This window comes from Rana temporaria, chromosome 5, assembly GCF_905171775.1.
Source record: "Rana temporaria chromosome 5, aRanTem1.1, whole genome shotgun sequence".
Taxonomy (NCBI): domain Eukaryota; kingdom Metazoa; phylum Chordata; class Amphibia; order Anura; family Ranidae; genus Rana; species Rana temporaria.
The window spans coordinates 169,727,115-169,744,257 of NC_053493.1; the positions used below are offsets into that span (position 1 = coordinate 169,727,115).

Consider the following 17,143-nt stretch of genomic DNA (forward strand, 5'->3'; position numbering starts at 1 on the left):
TGCCTGAAGGGAGATGAGATGAGACATGGTCTCTCTCTGATGTACAGTCTCTGGGTAGAAATGGGAGCACCAAACGACTTACCATTTATACAAACCTGGGAAAGAGAGCTGGAAGTGGTGTTCTCCGAAAATCAGAGAACAAAATTTTTTAAATTTACGCATAAAGCATCATTGGCTACCAGATACCAAGAGGGGGGGTATAAAATCTTAACCAGATGGTATAAAACCCCTGTAGTACTAAACCGGATATTCCCGGAAGTTTCAGATAGGTGCTGGCGATGTGGCAAGGAGAAGGGTACTATGCTACATGTTTTTTGGTCATGTGTAAAGTTAAGGGACTTTTGGAAAATGGTCATGGACACAGTTAGAGACATCACAGAGGTGGACTTGGGAAGTAATCCGGCCACTTATCTTTTATTAGATATACCATTGTCCACGGCAAGGTTCAAGAGGTCCCTGATAAGACATTTTCTGGTGGCAGCAAGGGCATGTATTCCAATCCTATGGAAAAGTACCAATATCCCAAATAAGCAACAATGGTTAGGTAGAATATCCGAAATCCAACAAATGGAGAAGCTTACCATGGGTATAAGAGAACAAGAGGAGAAGTATAGATTGACATGGTCACCGTACATAAGATACAGAGAGGGAGATCTTTGAGGGAGGGGGGAGGTGGGGCGAGGAGGAGACGATCGGGAAAGATAGGGTTCTCCCCTTTTTTTTTTTTTTGTGTTTAGGAGAAGGGAGGGAGGGGAGGAAAGGGGTTACTAGTCGATGAGTTGGATACTGGTGGATGAGTTATAAGTTTAGGTTATTGACAAGGTGTGGTTGTTAATTTAAACAGCAATATACAGAATTTGGAAGTGGCTAAGAAGACTGTAATAATGCATGTAGCAACATATAGAAGCCATGTATGTTTGTAAATGTAACAACTTACAATGGATATTTCTGAAAAAAAAGATGTAAAATAAAGAATTAAAAAAAAAAAAAAGAGGAGAACCGGCGGCTGCGGAGGGAGCAGGGGGTGGCTGACCTTATGGGGCTCTGAGTCCCCTCTCCCCCCCCCCGGACTCTGAGCACCAGTGCTACAGCATTTCAACAAATATAACTTTTTCTTTTTATGAATCTCCTGTGATTGTCACTTCAGAGCCATAACCTGCCCCCTCCCATAGCGGGACACCTAGACGGCGGCGCACAGACCCATTCGCTGTCTTCACACTGACTTCTGGTGACTTTGCAGATCGCACAAAGACTTGGGGACTGACCGGCGTGTGATCTGACGACCCGGTGACATACCTGAGTCTGAAGCAGTTGTCAAGGGAGGTCAGTCATGCCAAACGGAGTTAACCTCGGATTAAAAGCTCTGAACCCGTCAACCCTACTGGACCAGGGAAGGTCCAACCGGGTTTGCCGGAGCAGGGAGCAAAAGGGGGGCCATTGTGATACATTTGCCTATATGTCTCAGTTTACTGCTCCCTGCTAGCCATATGGGTAGAGGTAGAAAGGAATTTCATGTGTGATTCATTCCTCTGACAGGTTATTGACGTGCTAATGTCCCCTCACTATTCTAAACGTTAATTGATCTATTGTGTTGTGTGAAGAAGATCTGTGTTTACCCTTAAAAGATGTGTATTGTATCATCAGGCTAAATGATTAGAGAAGTAGTATGTTAATTATTCTGATTGATTCAGTGTATTAATTAACTCCACTGATGTCTTTATCTAAAGAAATGTGTCTGCATGGTCGGCTCCGACTTGTCTCCTATAATCTGTATGGGAAACCCCACTGTGTGAGGGGGGGCGTTCCTAACAGGTTGTAACCACATATAAGCTGAGTTTTTGTGTCATTAAAGTGTCTTGTTCTAGCAGTAAGCTTGGCATGTGTGGCTTTCTGGGCGATTCCAGGGATATCCCTCCTCGTGGAATATTGGGGTGATTTTCGTTATGGGAAGAAGGGAACGTTGACGGGGATATCATACCGATACCGTCACAGTTAGTATCCAGTACAAAAGGCACAGATATAGTTTTCCCAGAGTGGAATTGCATTTATTAATGTTGTCTAACTGTTGAAACAACAATAGCTCAATGACGCTGTTGTGAAGCTGGCTAGTGCTGGCTGAGAGGTAACATGCGGCAGGAAACAAAGTAGAAGGAGGCAGTTAAAGGACCTATGGTCCGCTCACCCGACCATACGTGGAACGATATATTCACAGTCCTGTACTATCTTTCTCCGGTCCGGGGGCTGTATGTGCCATGCCGTCTGTTCCATTTGTTGAGCAGGGTCCGTGGGGCTCCAGTGGGCAGTGTGCTGTCAGCACTATACAAGTGTCAGGTCCTCTGGGCCACTGTCCGCTTGTCTCAGCCAAGATTGTCGACAATAGCTTCAAACAATCAACTGCGCATGAGATACATCATACAAGACGCATAGAGCGTCTCTGTCGTGATGCCAAATCCGACATGTTTTACCAGGAACTCCAATAAAATGTATCCCCTATTAACCACTTAACCCTCGGACCATATGGCTGGTCAAAGACCAGAGCACTTTTTTCGATTCGGCACTGCGTCGCTTTAACTGACAATTGCGCGGTCGTGCGACGTGGCTCCCAAACAAAATTGGCGTTCTTTTTTCCCCACAAATAGAGCTTTCTTTTGGTGGCATTTGATCACCTCTGCGGTTTTTAGTTTTTGCACTATTAACAAAAATAGAGCGACAATTTTGAAAAAAAAATGAATATTTTTTACTTTTTGCTATAATAAATATCCCCCAAAAATATATAAAAAAAAACATTTTTTTTCCTCAGTTTAGGCCGATATGTATTCTACATATTGTTCGTAAAAAATAATAATCGCAATAAGCATTTATTGATTGGTTTGCGCAAAAAAGTTATAGCGTTTACAAAATAGGGGGTATTTTTATGGCTTTTTTATTAATATTTTTTTTTACTAGTAATAGCAGCGATAAGCGTTTTTTTTTCGGTACTGTGACATTATGGCGGACACTTCGGACACATTTTGACCCTCCTAAAACTACGGCGGCTGGTCGGCAACCAGTTAAGCAGCATGGTCCGCCTGTGTCTCTTCACAGTGTAAATCTTTCCCTTGTAACCCTTCTCTCCCCAGATAAGTAGGACATATTTTTATATATATATATATATATATATATATATATATATATATATATATATATATATATATATATATATATATATATATAAAAACAACAACAACAAACAACTAGACTTTATAATCTAGGAACGAAACAACTAATCGATTAATCGACAATTAATCGATTACAATTTTCATAATCGATTAATCGGCCAGTAACATGGTGGGGTTAAAAAAACTAAAATTAGCCCTTTACAAAAAAAGCAAATCGCTACTGTAAATATTACTTTGACTGTCCCACAGTAAAAAAATGAACCCCTTACAGTAGCGATTATTTGCTCTTTTTGTACTTATTTTTGTTTTTTTTAACCCCATTATGTTACTAAACATCTCAGGCCTGGGTTCACACCTCTGTTTTTTGCAGAAACACACTACAGTTCATTTACATGTTTTCCTATGAGACACGTTTACACCCATGATTTTTTTCAGCTGCTGCGTATTTGGAAAGGGCAAGGACTTTTTAAACGCAAAACTGTGCCATTTTTTTTTTTTTTTGGTTCAATATACTTTAACGGAGAAGTTGCAGAAAAGCAGTGGGCACCCTACAATAGTTTTGCAGTTAGAAATGGGCAGATAGAGAAATGTGAGCAGTGAGCTATGTTTTTGGCACAGTTGGAAGGAAAATATAATCTGCTTTGTCTCCTAAACTTTTCAGGTACTGAGCATTGAGAGGTGGAGCAGGCAGAACAGATGACCATGCTTGGATGGGAGGAGGCAGACCAGAAGAGAGCCTGATGAAGATGCGGGTGATTTTCTAAAGGTGGCTGAATTGGAGTGGACTTTCATCTGAGCATTTCCTTATGACTAAGACTTTCATCTGGGACTTTTCTTTACACAAACTGCCAAAGACATTAACCCTGCTCAAAAGTAATGTTGCAGCCTTCCAGGGACAAAACAAAAAAGCCTGACGGCCCAGATGGGGGTCGAAAGGGAATTTTTTCCTCCCATTTGGGGGGGGGGGGTTATTTTGCCCTTTCCTGGACAAAAGGCTTAAAGAAGTTTTAAAGAAGTGTCCCCAATGGTTCACGAATCGTGAACCATTGGGGACACGGGACTCCTAACCCTGGAGAATCAGTAAGGGAGAGGAAGGAGGGACTGACGAGCTCGGCGTTCGTGGATAAGAGCCCCAGTTTTTTCACCTACATGTGAGTGCATCTCCACTGGTTTAAATCAGAAGACATTGCTACCCCTCTCTGTGACGTTATCACACCATTTGGTTTCTACCCCTTTTTACTTTTTCATGTAATACACTTTATGGAGACCCGTATGTGATATCCAACAACGGACCACACCCATCAGGATCAGGCTGATTTAATCCAGCTTGCCAGATTAGAGGTGAGCTGCTGGGATCACTTGAGGTGCATATATGAGATCTTGGTTACGGCTCACTCTCTATCTTTCACCCTTTTTGGATACAAGGCCTCCTTCTTCTGAAATACTTTGACCCTTATTTTTATTTTTATTTCTATTTTTATATTTTATTGTTGTGTTTTTCAACATTTTTCACTTCACAACGTTATTGATTGGATTAAGTATTGATGAACTGCACCCCTACATGGTTGGATTTTGTTGTACCTGGACCTCTTCAGCACTGTGCCCTCGATTAAGGACTATTCAACAATATTGTTTACTGGTATATTAGTGTCACTCCCCTTTTTTGGACTTTCCCCACCCATTTTTTGTACTTGTATATGTATGTGGTTATATGCACACACACATTAATTTGTATAACACTTTACAGCGCAAATATTTCACTTGTTACAATTATCACTTTTTGTCTATCGAGGTAGACCTCTTTTTTATTTGCAGCAGTATCCCCACTTTTCACTTGTCCCCTCACTCTAGACAGCGCAGGAGTTCACTTCACTTATATAACCATGGACATTACATCTTGACCCCTAAGTTTGAGTACATGTTTAGTTTACTTAATGTGTACATATTGTACATGCTTATATTTGTAGATATATATTTTGTAAGCTATGAATTGTGTTGTATATCCTACAGTTGCATGTGCAGACTTTTCCCTGTTTAGTAAAGCATTGATACACTACAGAAGTCTAAGCTTCCTTGGTTTTACCACAAGAACTTAATAGATAGACGTAAAGCATTACATTGGCCCACTGAAAGTGCTTGTGGCCAGGGATTTTAACAACATCCTGGACTATGGGCTGGATACCTCTAACCGGAACCGGGTGCAGAATCTCGAGCATGGGCATTCGTCAGACACGGCGGCCTTGGAGGAGGTGTGGTGGTGGAAACATCCTGGCAAGCAAGGTTAATCTTATCTTTCCCATGTCAGTGTCTCCTCCTCCCATATTAATCTGGCCTTTGCTAACCCAGCTTTGTTGTCACAGATAACAGAGGCCGGTTACCTGGCTGAGGGCTTTCTTATCATACCCCTCTACAGGTGATGCCGAGTCACGCTGTGGGCGGCAGTCGGGGGTCTGGAGGCTGCATTTGGGGTGGGTGACTGAGCCCTCAGTTGAGGCATTGGTCTCCCCGCATATGAAAGAATACTGGGACATCAAAGAGGGCTCGGCAGATGGGTCCATGGTCTGGGATGCGTTTAAGGCATCTACTCGTGGGGTGTATATAGCGGCCATCAAAGCCACAAGGGTTGAGAAAAACTCAGAATCGGAGGTGCTTCAGGCTCATGAACTGCAATGTGCAAAGACCCACTCCGATGCTCCTCTCCCTGCACACTCGCAGAGTTACAGATGGCCAGAAGGACCTTATTGGTTCATTTTCAAACCCTTACACATTGTACATTTAAGCATAGAGCAGAGGAACTATTTGAAAAGGGTGACAAGAATGGCAAATTGTTGGCCTACTTGGTGGCGGATGCTTAAACGCATACAGCCATCCCCTGCATCTATTCATCTGGGGTATTTCTAATGAGAGATGGAGAAAGTATTATGCAGGCTTTTGTGTCTTACTCAGAATTATATGCTGCTATCCCAAGGTATGACAGCCAGATGCTGATGGACCTGATGGACTCTCTTCAGATACCGGCGCTGCCTGGGGAGGTGGCGGCGGACCTGGAGGCCCCTTTTACTCCCAAAGAATTGGCCTTGGCCATTGCCTTCTTCCCTAATGGTAAATCGCTGGGCCCTTGTGGTACAAAGCTTATTTGGACATGTTGTCTCCCAGACTTTTACAACTTTATAGGGAATGTTTAGAAGCAGGGAGCTTGCCCCCCTCGTTGTATGAGGCCCATGTGGTGTTACTTCCCAAACCAGATAAAGACCCTCTCTACTGCTCCTCCTACAGGCCCATAGCATTGTTAAACATGGACCTCAAAATCCTTACCAAAATGGTGGCCAACCGGTTGATGAAAATCCTAGATCACTTAAATTTTACCAGACGGGGGTTATGCCCAAAAAATCTACTGATATTAAATACAGTGGGGATCGAAAGTTTGGCCACCCCAGGTAAAAATTTGTATTAATGTGCATAACGAAGCGAAGGAAAGATGGAAAAATCTCCAAAAGGCATCAAATTACAGATTAGACATTCTTATATGTCAAATAAAAGTTAGATTTTATTTCCATCATTTACACTTTCAAAACTACAGAAAACAAAAAAATGGCATCTGCAAAAGTTTGGGCACCCGGCAGAATTGATAGCATGCACTGCCCCCTTTGCAAAGCTGCGACCTGCCAGTGTCATGGATTGTTCTCAATCATCGTCTGGGAAGACCAGGTGATGTCAATCTCAAAGGTTTTAAATGCCCAGACTCATCTGACCTTGCTCCAACAATCAGCACCATGGGTTATTCTGAGCAGTTATCTAGAAAACTGAAACTGAAAATAGTTGACGCTCACAAAGCTGGAGAAGGCTATAATAAAATAGCAAAGCATTGTCAGATGTCAATATCCTCTGTTAGGAATGTAATTAAGAATTGTCAGTCATCAGGAACAGTGGAAGTTAAAGCAAGATCTGGAAGACCAAGAAAAATATCAGACAGAACAGCTCGCAGGATTGTGAGAAAAGCAAGTCAAAACCCACGTTTGACTGCACAATCCCTCCAGAAAGATCTGGCAGACACTGGAGTTGTGGTACACTATTCCACTATAAAGAGATACTTGTACAAATATGGTCTTCATGGAAGAGTCATCAGAAGAAAACCTCTTCTACGTCCTCACCACAAAAATCAGCTTTTGAACTTTGCAAATGAACATATAGACAAGCCTGATGCATTTTGGAAACAAGTTCTGTGGACCGATTAGGTTAAAATAGAACTTATTTGAGTAGGGGGGCGCTGACCAAATTTGGTTTGGGGGGATGGATGCAATCTGTGAATACGGTATCAGACTAATGCCAGGTAAGTTATAGCCAGTTATATGCTCTTTGGTATGGTATACTATAAAGGGAGGTGAATATGATTGAGGTCCGGGAGGACCATCAGTAATCCTACAAAAGGGTAGCTGTCCACTCTGGGAGGGAGACTTGTTTTCTTCCTACGAAATTCACGTTACTGTGGCTGGTGGGGGAAAGTGCTGGGCCATATTTCGGACTTTATCCTGTATCATGGCCCAGGGTGTCAGAAAGTTAAGGTACTGTGTCATCAGGTGCCTACCTCAGTTTGGAGGTCCAGCATTGACTGTATTTATCTAGGAAAAGGTTCTGTTTTGAGGGGGAGGATTTATTTTCAGTTTTATTTTTTTTGTAACTGTCCACCGGTAACTGTGTTATAGCTGGTGGTTGTTTGCCACAACTTGTGACCTGCTGTTGTAGGTATGCTTAAAAAACGGACAAAAAAAAAGAAACCACGTGACCCTGTCTTACCTTGCCATGTCACTGGTCACTGTGTAGGGTTCAGGCTTCGCCCATCATGGTGGACATTACCCCAAGAGGTCTTCAGGGTCTCGGTTCCATAGCAATGGACCATGGCTCTGGAACTGTATAGCACCCTTCAATTAACTGCATGTGTTGCGCCACAGTGCTAAGGCGAGTTTCTATGCAATATCCAGTGACCAAAGCAACATTACAGGACATCCCCACAGCATGGATTCAGTGTACAATTCCCAAGGTCTTTGCCAAGGCTGCACTGCTTCTATTGTTGAATTAAAAGACAGGAAAAATAGGATTTTTATAACAGCTTACCTGTAAAATCCTTTTCTTGGAGTACATCACGGGACACAGAGCCATAATAACTAAATGGGTTATGTTCCACCTACAAGTGATTGGACACTGGCACGCCCAAGACAGGTAGTTCTCTATATAACCCCTCCCATACCTCAGTTTTTGTAGAAAAGCAATAAGTATCCCAACAAGAGGGGAGGGACCTCTGTGTCCCGTGATGTACTCCAAGAAAATAATTTTACAGGTAAGCTGTTATAAAAATCCTATTTTCTTTTTCGTACATCTCGGGACACAGAGCCATAACAACAACTAAATGGGATGTCCCAGAGCAATGCCAATTTGAGAAGAGGGAGACACAGATCAAGGCAGACCGCCATCATACGTGAGGACCTATACTGCTGCCTGCAGTATACTGCGCCCAAAAGCAGCATCCTCATGCCCTCTCACATCCACCTGATAGAATCTAGTGAATGTATGGACCGAAAACCAAGTTGCGGCCTTGCAGATCTGAGCCATGGAGGCCTGGTGAAGCATCCATTGCCCACGAAGCACTTACTCCTCTGTTAAAGTGCGCTCTCACATGAAAGGGAGGAATCTTCCTCTTCAAACCATAAGCCTGAACAATAACTTGTCGAATACATTTAGAAATAGTAGATTTTGACGCTGCCTGGCCCTTCCTGGGACCTTCTGGCAGCACAAACAAAACATCAGTTTTCCGTATCTCAGCCGTTGCTTTCAGATAGACCTTCATTGCTCTCACTACATCAAGAGAGTGCAATAATTTTTCTTCTGCAGAACACGGTTCCGGAAAAAGGGCAAGCAGGGAAACATCCTGGTTTAGATGGAACCCTGACACTACTTTAGGCAGAAAGGTTGGGTGAGGATGCAACACTACTCTGGATAATTAAATATGGCTCTTTACAAGAAAAAGCTGCCAATTCTGATGCCCTTCTAGCACAGGATATAGCAACCAGAAAAAAAAACAAATTTCCTTGTCAAAAGAACCAAGGGAATGTGACGTATTGGTTCAAAAGGCTGCCTTTGTAAAACAGACAAAACACAATTCAAATACCACAGGCACAAGGGAGATTTAACTGGTGGATTCAAGTGCATCACCCCTTGAATAAAGGCCCGAACCCAGGAATGTGAGGCAAGCGACCTTTGAAAAAACACTGATAAGGCCAAGACCTGACCCTTGATGGTACTCAAGGCCAGCTTACTTTCAACCCCCAGCTGTAGAAAGGCAAGGATTCTACTAATTATGTATTTCCGAGGGTTCCAACCCTTGGATTCACACCAGAAAACATATGCCTTCCAGATTCCTTAATGAGCCTGGAGGCCGGCTTCCTAGCATTAACCAGAGTGGAGAGGACTGAACCTGAGAGCCCCCGGCTCTTTAAGATGTAGGCCTCAACCGCCAATCCGTCAAATTTAGGCTTTGTAAGGAAGGATGGAATACCAGACCCTGCGAGAGCAGGTCTGGACGCAGCAGAAGAACCTATGGGTCTCCTACTGCCATTCTCATGATCTCTGTATACCAGGGTCTTCTGGGCCATGCTGGGGCTATGAGGACTACTGGCTTCCTTTCCTCCTTGATCCTGCGAAGAAGTCGCGGGAGAAGCTGATCTGGAGGGAATGCATAGATCAGTGAAAACTGGTCCCAAGGGATTACCAAATGCATCCGTCCCGAATGCGAGAGGGTCCCTTGTCCTTGACACAAAGCTGTCTAATTTCTTGTTGAACCTGGAGGCCAATAGATCTACGTCCGGGGTACCCCACTTTTAGCATATGGCCAGAAAGATGTCGGGATGGAGGGAATATTCCCCTGGGAACAACTGCTGGCAGCTTAAATGATCTGCCTGACAATTCTCCACTCCTAGAGAGAAGACCGCCGATAGGGAGGGACATGCCTCTCTGCCCAAAACAAAAAATGGTTCACCTCCCTCTGGGTAGCAAGACTTCTGGTGCACCCTTGGATTGGATTTATATAAGCCACTGCTGTGTCATTGTCGGATTGTATTCTGACAGGATAATCTTGTAACCTGTGTGTCCAGGCCCTCAGGGCCAAATGTACTAGCCGGATCTCTAGGATATTGATGGGCAAGGTTCTTTCGGTTTCGGACCACTTCCCCTGGACCGTAGCCTCTTTTAGGACTGTTGTCACAATCTTCCAGGCAACTGGGATGAAGGATTTTCCTTTCTGCAAATTTCTGGTTACAAACCAATTGAGGCTCTGGCGTACCTCTGGTGCCAAATACATTAGGAAGTCCAAGGCTTGGATCCTTTTGTTCCAAGCAGACAGGATGGCGTTGTGCAACGGCCTTGAATGAAACTAGGCATAAGGAACAGCCTCGAATGAGGCTACCATCTAACCCAATAACCACATGCAGAGGCACCTGGACCAGATCCCTTATAGAGTGGACTTTTGACTGGGGGAGAAATACCCTTTTTTGGGCTGTGTCTGTGAAAACCCCCAGGTACTCCAGCCTTCTTACTGGCTGCAAGGATGACTTCCCTAGGTTGAGAAGCCCAGCCCAGGTGTTCTAGATACTTGACTGTGCTAAGCACACTCTGGTTCAAGTGTGCCACTGACTGATCTACCGGTAGCAAGTCGTCCAGATATGTCGTTACCGCTATGCCAGGGCCCTTAGCCTTGCCAGGAGGGGGGCCGAAGCTTTGTAAATACCCGGGGTGCGGTAGGTAGACCGAAGGGTAGAGCTACAAATTGAAAATGGCGCTGTTCTACTGCAAACCGTGCAGATACGCATCTTTGATGTCTATTGAAGCTAGAAGTTCCCTCCCTTGTAGGATGGAAACTACTGAGCGTATTGACTCCATGCGAAAGGAGCAGATGTTTAGGAATTGATTTAGATCCTTGAGGTCTAGAATGGGTCTGACATCTCCGTTTGGTTTTGAAACCATAAAGAGGTTTGAATAAAACCCCAGGCCCTGTTCCTCTGAGGGAATCTCTTATTACCCCTTGGAACAGCAAGCGGTCTAATGCTAGAAACAAAGGCCTTCTTTTTACCGGGTCCTTGGAAACTATCGATCTTAGAAAGCCAGATGGTGGAAGTTCCCAAAATTCCAGCTTAAAGCCCAGAGATACGGTGGAGATGATCCATCTGTCCTGAATCTCTTCCTGCCAAGCCCCTGAGAATTGCAGAAGCCTTTCCTCCCACTCGATCGAACGGGGGCGCCCCTTCATAAGGAGGCCTTGGGGCTCTGTTTTGCAGACTTCTGCAGCCAGGGTTTCTTCTGACCCTAAACTTGGCCTTGGGATTTACCTCTTTAACCTGATTGAGGAGGCCATCGCCACTGCCTGGAGGCTGTTGCCCCCGGGACTAGGGAAAGCGAACGTTTAAAAGAAGGACGTTTACCCTTTCTTTTAACTGGTAAAAAGGTAATCTTTTGGATGTATTTGTCCAAATCATCCCCAAATAGGCGGTCTCCATGAAAAGAAAAACCAGCCAAAAGCTTCTTGTATGGTGCTTCAGCTGGCCAATTCTTCAGCCACAGAATACTGTGCAGATGAACTAGCAGGAGAGCAAGATGAGATGCTTGCCGAATAGAATCTTTAAAAGCATCTACTGCAAAACATAAGGCCTTGGGTCAGCCTGCTAAAACCTTGGCCTGCTGAGCAGGAACAATTTTGATAACCTGCTTCATTTGATCCTTTAGGGACCGACACATGCCAGTTGCTGTTACTGCAGGCTGAGCTACAGCGCCAGCCATAGCAAAATACGTTTTAAGTAAGGATTCCAGCTTTTTTTATGCTGGATCTCTAAACACCTGAACATTGTCTACTGGACAGATTAGAGTCTTATTCACGTTAAAGATGGCAGCGTCTACCATTGGTACACTCCATCTCTTGGTGAATTTTTCCTCCATGGGGTAAAGTAAGGAAGATTTCTTAGGAGGAAAAAAACCTTATCTGAGTGATCCCAATAAATACGTTTTTCCAGCAATGGGTGGACTGGGAAAGTAAATAAAGCCTGCAGAGACCTTAAAGACCCCAAAGAGGAGGTAGGGGTTTCAACCATCTTGGCTGAGGGCAACTTGTACATGGCACGAATGGCATCTGTAAAAGATTGCACCCGCAACTTCAGTGGCTGTCAGTGGCTGAAAAAAGCTCTTATGACTCCTCTGATTGATCCGATTGCTCCTGTTCCCTGTCCCGTGATGGTGATTCTTCATTATCAGATTGCTGATCCTCTGATTGAGGGTCCAGAGTGGGGGAAGGGGACCTACCCCGCTTTCTACCGCTCTGTGAAGATGCTGCCATTAAAGCAGCTAACCTCTCTTCTAAACCCACTAATGCTGATGCAAAAACGTCCTCAGTGACAAAAGCAGGGGCTGCAATGTTGGGAGAAGCTGCAATGCCTGACAGGGCTAATGGCTCATCCTGGCCGGCCGCCTCAGGTCTTTCAGGGGAGGATGGTACAGTGGAGGCATGACCAAGATCCTCAGATCCCGATGGCAACGTTTTTGTACCCCTTTTTTCTGCCCCTGAACCCCCTTTTCGGGAAGGCATAGTACTAAGCACAAAAGCAGAGGTACTAAAAAAACAATTGCATCCACTGCTGAGCTTCTAGTCCAGCAACTAAATGCTGCCATTGCTGCACAAATTGATGCTGAGTAGGTGTCTTACAAGAGATGCCTGAATCTAACACACAAGCTTTATCTGCCCCCTATGTTGCCGTGTCCCTCCGCAAACAGAGCCTACTAGCGTCTGAGGCTTTTGTCAGCTAGCCTCGCGCCTGCACTGTATGCCGACGTGCACGTCGGGTGGCAAACACGTCCCCCCCTCCCCTGTAGGCATAAAAATGGTGTCTTCTGCGCACGCGCGATAGACGGCGGGGGGGAAGGAAGAAGAAGTGAACCAAGGACCGCCGTGCAAGATTTCAGATGGCGAGGGACCCCCCCTTCCTGAATTGTGGCAGACCCTCAAGCGGAGGGAGTGAACTGATCTATAGATCTGCTGACACTGAACCTTTACACTGGAAATCATGGTAAGCAACACCAGTTATGTTCTTTGACACCTCTAGTAGCGGAAGACAGGCAAGACACGCAACTAATCAATGAAGAAATCCATAAGAGACCATATGATGTTTCTTAGGATTATCTTCACTTAGCTTATCCTGCCGCAGGATACTGCTGAAGACCAGACAGACCCAATCTTCACCCATCATGGTGGGCTGTGTCGTGCTAGACCTTCAAGAGACTTGGGTACCCATTAAAGGGGACCTCCCACCTGGACCTGTATAGCACCCTGTCAGAAAACCTTTGGGAATTTAGATATGTGCCCAAACTGCTGGTATTACAAAGAGACCTTACAGGAAAAACCTCATTCTTCTACAAGGCCCAGGTATCATCCAGTTTGGCCTTTGTTCGCTGCTTTAGATGAATCCGGTTTTAAAGCTCCTTGACCCCACAGGGATCTTCTCAGTGAAGCTCTTAGCACATCTTTAACTGTGACCAACACCTTAGACACTGGCGAAAAACGGAGGTACTCCCTTTATGGGAGGGGTTATATAGAGGGGAACTTCCTGCCTTGGGTGTGCCAGTGTCCAATCACCTGAAGGTGGAACGAAAAAGAAAAGTTGATTGAAGAATCCAAAAATCATTATTTAGGCAATTTCTCCATAAGGGAGAAGAGGTTCATCACCTTTGGGTACTAGCAAAAAACATAGGGCTTACAAAGCGGAGTAGGGTTATAGGGGTGACACTCCCAAGGGAAATGTCCTTAAAAGCTTACCAGTGCAAGCATTTTAAGGTATTAATCTATAACTCAGTCTATGAATATTTAGCCTGTGTCCTGTACTGTATGAGTATGATAGATAAATATCTTTCCAAGCATCATTATCCTTAAAGCCCGATTAAACCTTTATTATAAATATGCTAAATACATTACAACGCAAAATTTGTTTAAAGTCTTAAGTCTCAGTCACACCCGAGTGTTTTATAGTTCGAAGCTTCAAAACACTCAACATCCTAAATACCCACTTGCCAACCAGGCCAATTCTGACATTTCTCTCCTACATGTAAAAATGTTTGCTAAAAAATTACATAGAACCCCCAAAGATTATATATATGTTTTTTTTACCAGAGACCCTAGAGAATACAATGGCAGTCACCATGCTTTAAAAAACGTTGGTACTTAAAAATCCCTACAGGCGTCGTTTTAATTTTTTTTACTGGTTACATGTTTTGAGTAACAGAGGAGGCTAAAATTATTGCTCTTGCTCCAACGTTAGCAGCGACACCTCACATGTGTGGTTTTAACATTGTTTTCATATGTGGGCGGGACTTACAGATGCGTTCGCTACTGCGTGCAAGCACATGGGACAGGGGCACTTTAATTAAAAATATATATTTTTGTTATTGTTAATTCTACTTTAAAAAATGTTAGTTTGACACTTTAAAAAAAATATATACAATTTTGATCACTTCTATTCCTATTACAAGGAATGTAAACATCCCTTTTAATAGAAATATGACATGATCAGACCTCTTTACAGTGAGATATGGGGTCAATAAGACCCCAAATCTCACCTCTAGGCTGGGAAGCCTGAAATAAAAATAAAACTAAAAAGGGTCTGTCCAGCCGAGGTGGCGCTGTTTGTTTGAATGCAGAGGCCAGCCTCCAACGATCATAGAGACTCTGGCGACCATCCGGTTCGCCGCAAATCTCTATGGTGATCTGGGGCCGGCAGATCCGTTCTCAGACTCCCCGATCGCAGTGGTGAGTCAGTAGAAGCACAAGAGGGCGGCTGCGGAGGGTGGGGTAATAATAATTGCAGGTAATTACATGTAAATGTAAAAAAAAACAACATACGATAAGCTTAATTCACAGCTATAATGCATGTAAAAAAATCTTTACTTTTAGCCATGTGCTTGTTATATTAAGGTCTCTGGCTCTCACTGCTGAATATACTGGTAATGGTCTTTATGGTAAATAAACAATATAGTGAATTGAGCCTTTAATACATAACATGCACAAACACCTGTACAATTAATACATCACTGATGTAAACCAATAGTAAGGCAGTAAGACTTACCTGGAAATATCATTTAATAACAAACTAAGTTTGGATACGTTGTTTTCCACATAGCCAATCATTTCCAGATCTCTCAGAGTAAGTAGCTGCTGTCTGGGATAAATTATCTGACACTAATTGAAACATAAAAAGTAATATTTTATTACTGTGAATTTGATTTACAAGATTTGTTTACATTTTAGTAAGTCTAAATACAGAAAATAATCTGAGGTACTAACCTTCATGAGTTCCTCTATACAGGACACATAAATATTGAAAATGCCTGCTTTGGATGGTGGCCCAATGTACTGCTTTATATCTGCTCTGTCAACAAAAGCCATGTCAATTTTTTCAGTTATGTTTGAAGTTGTCAAGATGACTACATTGGGGTACCTTCAAAATAAAATAAATATCTGTTAGCTAAATACCAGTCATATAGTAACACTAGCATAAAAAAGTTGAAGAAAAAACAAAACCATAAATTTCAATCTGTTAAAATGACTGTATAGGCAACACTGTACTTTTCAATTTGGATAAATTAAAGTAGCAAAAAAAACATTCTGTTTTTTGCAGTCTGTTTCTCATTACCCTGACCAACAAAGTGGGAGAAAATCTATACAAAGTGAGAATTCCCCTCGTAGATGACATATTTTTGGTTAAAAAAATCTCAATAAGCGTATATTGATTGGTTTGTGCAAAAGTTATAGCGTCTAGAAACTATGGGATATATACTGGATTTTTTATTTTATACTAGTAATGGCAGCGATAAGCGACTTATAGCGGGACTGCGATATTGCGGCAGACATCCTGACACTTTGTGGGAACCAGTGACACAAACGGTGATCAGTACTAAAAATAGAGCAAAAGAATGTCACCAGCACACCAAGGATCTCCAGAGTGGGTCCAGAGTTTTAATCAGCGATCACATCGTTACATCACATTGCAAAATTTCAGAGCCACACAGGACCCCTTCATCAGGCATGTGATGCACATGCATACATACATGCTTTAAGGGAACAGCATCCATTTTTTTTTTAGGGTAACACACACTTTAAAGGAGTTGTAAAGCCTCATGTTTTTTTTATCTTGCATAATACCCTCTAAAAACACCTTGCACTGTCCGCCCAGCCCCCGTTTTACTTACCTGAGCCCCATAATTCCATGGGCACGATCCCGTGTCGTTCTCCCCAAGGCTTCTCGGCTCTTCATTGGATAGATTGATAGCAGCGCAGCCATTGGCTCCCGCTGCTGTCAATTAAATCCAATGACGCGACCGCCGTAGCCGAGTCATACACTCGGCGGCTATGTACGCCGAGTGTATAACATAGGAGCATGCCCGCAAGGTAACCCCCTTGGGAGAGAGCTTCCCAGAGGGGGTTATCTATTGTGGGGGGGAGCCGCGAGAGCCGTCGTGGGACCCCAGAAGAGGACGATCAGGGCCACTCCGTGCAAAACTGCACAGTGGAGGTAAGTATGACATGTTTGTTATTTTTTTTTTCTAAAACGTGAACCTATAGTATCACTTTAACATTCTACGAGTAGTAATTTGGATAGTGAAAGGCCGCAATGTCAGCGCTGTAGCCGCTTCCATTTTTACCGGTTTTGCTTCCGAGTTTGCTAGCAACAATTGGCCAAAGATGCAATGACGTCACTCCCGCGCATGCACGCAGGAGCCACCGTTCGTGGCACAGGGCTCGGAAGGCACAGCACCAGTAGCCGGTCAGAGCACATGTGCCGGTGATGTCACTGGCTGCATTTAATGTTTAGGAGATATATACACTACCTATAGGTAAGCCCTATTATAGGTTTACCTATATGTAAATGTTAGCAGAGGAAGATTACTTCCTCTTTAACTTT

The 17,143-nt window shown here is 43.6% G+C and overlaps 1 protein-coding gene across 3 annotated transcripts in view; it reads right to left on the reverse strand.

Annotated features, from left to right (window-relative positions):
- The window catches only part of TRIP13 (thyroid hormone receptor interactor 13), a 140,161-nt gene that overhangs the window by 26,103 nt on the left and 96,915 nt on the right, over positions 1–17,143 (reverse strand). For all 3 annotated transcript variants that reach the window (XM_040353371.1, XM_040353369.1, XM_040353368.1), the window contains 2 exons: positions 15,526–15,679; positions 15,308–15,420 (listed from right to left, as the gene is read on the reverse strand). In XM_040353371.1, the coding sequence (XP_040209305.1) occupies positions 15,308–15,420; positions 15,526–15,679 (267 nt within the window). The remainder of the gene's footprint in view (positions 1–15,307; positions 15,421–15,525; positions 15,680–17,143) is intronic.